This window comes from Sinocyclocheilus rhinocerous, unplaced genomic scaffold (assembly GCF_001515625.1).
Source record: "Sinocyclocheilus rhinocerous isolate Xijiao unplaced genomic scaffold, SAMN03320098_v1.1 scaffold114, whole genome shotgun sequence".
In the NCBI taxonomy this organism is placed as follows: Eukaryota; Metazoa; Chordata; class Actinopteri; order Cypriniformes; family Cyprinidae; genus Sinocyclocheilus; species Sinocyclocheilus rhinocerous.
This window is the reverse complement of record NW_015646344.1, coordinates 301,185-306,891: the sequence shown is the minus strand read 5'-3', so window position 1 is coordinate 306,891 and position 5,707 is coordinate 301,185. Positions and strand designations below refer to the sequence as shown.

Sequence of the window (5,707 nt, the reverse complement as noted above, 5' to 3'; positions counted from 1 at the left end):
GGCCTAAGTGGTGTAGGCTAATATCTTCTGTACTTTGTAGACCTAAGCTACCACACAGCTGTATATAGGCCTAAATACAAAACTACAGATTACAGAAGATATTAGCCTACACCACTTAGGCCTATTAAAATATTTTTTTTTTTTAAAAACTGACCCGAAACAATAGGTAGTCCTTCAGAATGTAGGCTAGATATAGGCAGCAGTAATTTATAATCTAATATAATGCACGCAAATTTGTTCTTTACAGAACGGAACGGGATCTGAGCGGGAATTGGGTGAGGGTGAGCGTGAGCGGAATATTAACGGAGCGCTTGCTTGGGCGGTTAGAGCGACTGAGTGGAGCGCACGTCCATAGAGCGGAAAACGTAGCGGAGCGTCACACCGCTCCGCTTCGCTCACATGCTCTGGTGTTGAGCAAGCGAGCCGTTGGCATTTAGAGAGCACTAAGGGCGGGCATCAGGTGAGCAAGCCAGTGAAACGTTGCACGCGGAAAAGAGAAGGTCTGCACAAATCCAAAAACGTATTTTAAATGCAAAATTGATTTTCGTGCGCTCTCAGAATATGATCGTTCGCACGCAGAATTGTGGCAGAGATGTAATCCCATAGGCTAGTCCTTCCGACATTTGCCGCTGGCTCTGATGTCTCTGTAGTGATTAAACATGAGATACATTTCGTTTTGGGTATATTTAACAGGCATTTGTGGTCTCATGAATCTATTATTTGTTCCTGGTCATATAATTTTGGCTGAGCACAAAGTTATGTTTAACTTTATATATTTATTTTGAACTTGACTGTAGTACAGCGCTGACTTTGTAGCATACATTTGACTGAATTGTTTGTTTTTGTCTTTATTTCCTCTTATATAAGCCTCTTATACTTTGTACTTATACTTTTATAATGCCTATTATTGTTCATTAAAACTGACATTTAACAAAAAGAGGCAGAGTTGTGCTTATTGTCTCGCTTTATCGTCGATCGCTACTTTCCGGCATACACCATGCCTATCAAATATGGGTACTGTTGGCGGTGGAAACGCAAGCTGGATCAGGGTGTTCGGTCCCAAATCGTACCGTAATGTACTGTACTGACCCGTACCGCTCGGTGGAAATGAGCCATAAGTTATAGGAACTAGCCGGTCGGGTAATAGTCGGTGTTTTCCCACATGCGTTCCGCCAATCAACGTACACTTACAGCGTGGGTTTAGACCCGGGTTTAGTTCCCGTAAAAGGAATTCCTAGAACTAAAATTGTTCCTAGTTCCTGCAGTGCGAACACGCGAGCATCTGGGTACTTCCGCCAATAGTTCTACGAACTATGAAAAGGTTGCTCCGGTGCGAAAGGGGCTATACTGCGGGAAATTCCAGCGAAGGAATGAAAGACGCCCGGGAGTTGCAATTTATGTGTTTTTAAGTCTTGCTAATTAAAACATTCAAGAGATTTTAAACCACTCAAGCAAAATAACTCAATTAAGTAGTGGCACGTCCTCTGAGAGATGGTTTTCTGAGAGCATACAAATACAGCCGCCTCGCAAACAGCGCACTAATACTGAATTAAATTTTTTTTTGCAGCTTATTGCGCGTAAAAAAGATCGGATGTAAACAGTCCACCCCAGCTTCACAATGAACATCACATCCCTTCAACTGATACTTCCAGCTTCATTTTTATTGAAGAAATTTGACCATAAGAACATTAGATGTGTGTGCTAATATATTATATGTGCTTGAGAAAGTGTAAGTTTAAATACAAAGTGTTTTACTGATACTCACTGACGTCAAAAAGCAAATGAGGGGAATATCAGCCCATCTCATTTCCTACTTTGAGGCCTGATTATAAGCACTGCATTAAGAGTCAACAGGAAGAGTGGATAAACACACAAATATAAAGGAAGTAACATGTAAAAAGGGTATTTCTTTTTAAAGAGGAAATACACAAATGATGTGTAAGGCTCCACACTATGTATCTTTGTAATGTCAGGTATGCATGTTTTACTCTGTAATGTTGAGATAAAGTATGATTATGATTAAACAAACTCCTGGTTTCTTGCATCATTTCACATCAATTCACCACTGATTGGCTGAAGGCACAAAAAAACAGTATGGACAATAAATTCTGTGAAGTTAATGGGATCCAAAACATTTTTCAAAATATCACATTTTTTGTTCTGAAGAAGAAATTAAATCATACAGACTTGGAACCACATGATTCCCTGCTATTGAAATGAATGGTTAAAGGCATTTTTGCACCTTTTTATAGTATGCAGCTTTAGTGCTGTAGTTGCACTATAAAAATGCATAAATCAATGTAATCATGAGTCTTAGTATGAAAGGAGCATTATATTTTTTGAACATGGAAAAGAACACGGAAAACTGATTATAAGAGAAGAAAATGCAAATACTAAGGTGGATTTTCCCAGTGAGACCGCTGTGGAAATATAATACTCGACAGTACAGAACATTTTAATATAAACACAATTTCAACAAATTACAGCAAAAAGAAATGACTGACAGAGAAAAATGTGGACACATGTGAACAAGGAAGAAAAATGAAAAAGGGCTTTTTTTTTAGAGTAATAAACAAATGAAGTGACGTGCTGAATGACGGATTAAAGCAGATATAATAATCATATAGTTTGAAGCTGCAGACAGAAACATCAGACTCAGGACAGAAACACATGACCTCTAAAGTAAGAAAAACTCACATCTTCATCCTTCAACTAGAATTAGACTTTGAGATGTTAATATTATCTGAATGTATGTGAATTGTTCTGCTTTTTAAAAAAATGAATCATGTTTTACTTTCATATTCTTCCTCAGAAATGGAACAAGCTCTATATTTCATTCTTCTTCTCATTGGTGAGTGTTTGTGGTTTTATTTATGGTTTCTAGTTTCATTAGGTCTGTTATGAAAAGCATGAAAGCAAAGCCTCTCTTTCACAGCTCTCTGCTCTGTATCTGAATGTGTTCAGCGTCAGTATCACTTTATAAATGAGGAGAAGACCTGGACTGAAGCTCAGAGATACTGCAGAGAGAATTACACAGATCTGGCCACCGTTGACAACATGAACGACATGAACGAGCTGAAGAAGAGTGTGAATGGTGGAGGTGTTCAGTATATCTGGATTGGGCTGCAGAAGACGGGTCGTGATGAATGGCAGTGGTCTTCAGGGGAACCTGCGCTCTATCTGAACTGGGCTACTGGACAACCAGAAGGCAGAGATTATTGTGCTATGATGTTAAATGGAGAATGGCATGATTTGCCATGTAATACATCCCAACATTTCATTTGCAACAACAGTGAGTTCATTTATAGATGCACCGTATACCAAGTTTTAATGCAATACTAAATACTATTTAATTTAATTGTGAATATAGAAGAGACTGGATATGTGTCACACTTTCAGTGTTGAAACAGTTTCTGTATCCACAATATTTCCCATAAGCAAAGACTGAACACTGAACACACTTTGATCTTTTGTTGTGACACTATGTGGTATTTTGTCACAATGGGATCTTGAAATTAAAGACCTTAATAAAATCTCTCTCTCTCTCTCTCTCTCTATATATATATATATATATATGTATGGGTCTTATATTATTCATAATAAACATACAGCAGTGACTAGAGGTGAGCTTGATATTTACAGCCTTCAGTATCTCAACACAAACCTACAAAGGCTTTGTTTTTTTATTTAACTTGGTCCATGTTGGAATTATAGTCCATTTCAACTTAAACCCTCGTTGCTGAGAAATGTAATGTAGCGATTCAATAGTGAAGCTATTTTATGATAAAAATCGCCAGTGTAGGTTTAACATCAAGTTTCTGTGCTTCTAAATGTTTCTCTGTGTAACTGAATGTTTGTACTGTATGTGTGTGTTTCATTTAATTTTTGAACGCACACATTCCAGACGGATCAGAATCGGGTTTTAAGGCAGACCATTGTATAACGTTAAATATCTTGAATATATTGTGAATATTCAGCAGTTCAAGTCATTGAATGACGTGTTTATGATGCTCCTGTTCACATCCAAATATAAAGCAGCCTAAGAATAATGAACACACTGATTCATGAATCTTTGTCCATTTGTTTTTCTTTAAGCAAACACAGGACTCGTCTTTGTTAATCAGCTGAAAAACTGGAGAGACGCTCAGAGATACTGCAGACAGAATCACATTGATCTGGTCAGTGTGAGAAACCAGGATGAGAATGAGAAGGTTAAGAAGATCATTAGTGATAATAATAAATCTGGATCATTTGTCTGGATCGGTCTATTCAGAGCCAGAGACTCATGGCAGTGGTCAGATCAGAGTAACTCCTCATTCAGATACTGGAATTCTACTCAACCTAACATTAATGAAAATAATGAAAACTGTACAGCAGTAAAACATGACCCTCTTGGACAATGGCATGACATCTCTTGCAACAATCAATATCCTTTTGTGTGTCATGATGGTGAGTAGATCCTCACAAAACACACACAATCCATCCATCACCTCCAGATCTCTTAAAGTTCCCGCTACACGTCTGACATGACAAATTCATGCAGTGTTTGTTCTGCATGTTGTTTTTGATCAGTCTCTCTCTAGTTTCTGCTTGTGCTTTGTTTGGTTTCCAGATAAACTGATTGTGATCAGAGAGAATCTGACGTGGTCTGAAGCTCTGAGATACTGCAGACAGAATCATGTGGATCTGGTCTCGGTTCATTCAGAAGAGATTCAGCGTCGTGTGATGAACGTGGTTAAACGGGCGTCTACTGCGGCGGTGTGGTTGGGTTTACACAACTACTGCATCATGAACATGTGGCTCTGGGTGAGTGGAGAGACTGTGTGCTATCAGAACTGGGCTCCAGGGAACGGAACGAAACCGGAAAACTGTAAACTCGAGAAGAGAAAAGGAGCAGTTCAGTCTGGAGGAGATCAGCGCTGGATCAGCCTTCCTGAAACTCACAAACTCAACTTCATCTGCATAAATATAAGGTGAAGGACACGTGAATGTTTGCGTTTACTTATATTCACTGTTCTCATACTTTTTTGTTTTTCTGGTTTACTTTCATGTTTGATTTATTTAGTCATTTCTGAGGGAATCTGCTGATTGTGCATTAAAACTGAATTATCTTTGTGCATTAAAACAGAAGTGTCTTTAACTCTTTATTTTAATGACATAATGAGCTCATAAAGGGATTGTTCACCCAAAAATGAAAAGTACCCCATGATTTACTCACTCTCAAGCCATCCTAGGTGTAGTGGTGGAAAGAGTACTAAGAAATTGCACTTAAGTAAAAGTATTGCTACTTAAGGAATAATTTACTTGAGTACGAGTAAAAAAGTAGTTTGCAGAAAAACTACTCAAGTCACTGCGTTACAAAGTACTTTAGTATTATTTTTCTATTTTTACCCAAAATGAGATGATGTGAGCATTATGGAGCAGGGTTAACCCTAACCCTAACACCCATGTACTGTCCACATGTCTGTTTCACAAGTGAGACCCAGGAAATCCCTTATATGGACAAATGCATCTAATCATCAAATCATCTGCAAATTGCAATGCAATGTTAATTGACATAGCTTGTATCACAGTATAGAATTTTATTAAAAAAAAATATTTTCTGTCTCACTGTGATAAGAAGCAACATGGAACCACAGAAGCTAACTGTTTCAAACACGACTGATGTTATGTAGTGATTTTGGAGCAAAACATGATATTAGTCTCA

At 38.0% G+C, this 5,707-nt stretch overlaps 1 protein-coding gene across 1 annotated transcript; it reads left to right on the top strand.

Annotated features, from left to right (window-relative positions):
- Positions 1–2,814: 2,814 nt before the first annotated feature.
- On the top strand, positions 2,815–4,977 carry LOC107707275 (macrophage mannose receptor 1-like). Its single transcript, XM_016511265.1, has 4 exons — positions 2,815–2,851; positions 2,936–3,292; positions 4,096–4,330; positions 4,608–4,977. The coding sequence occupies exons 1-4, from the start codon at positions 2,815–2,817 to the stop codon at positions 4,975–4,977; spliced, it is 999 nt and encodes a 332-aa protein (XP_016366751.1).
- Positions 4,978–5,707: the final 730 nt, after the last annotated feature.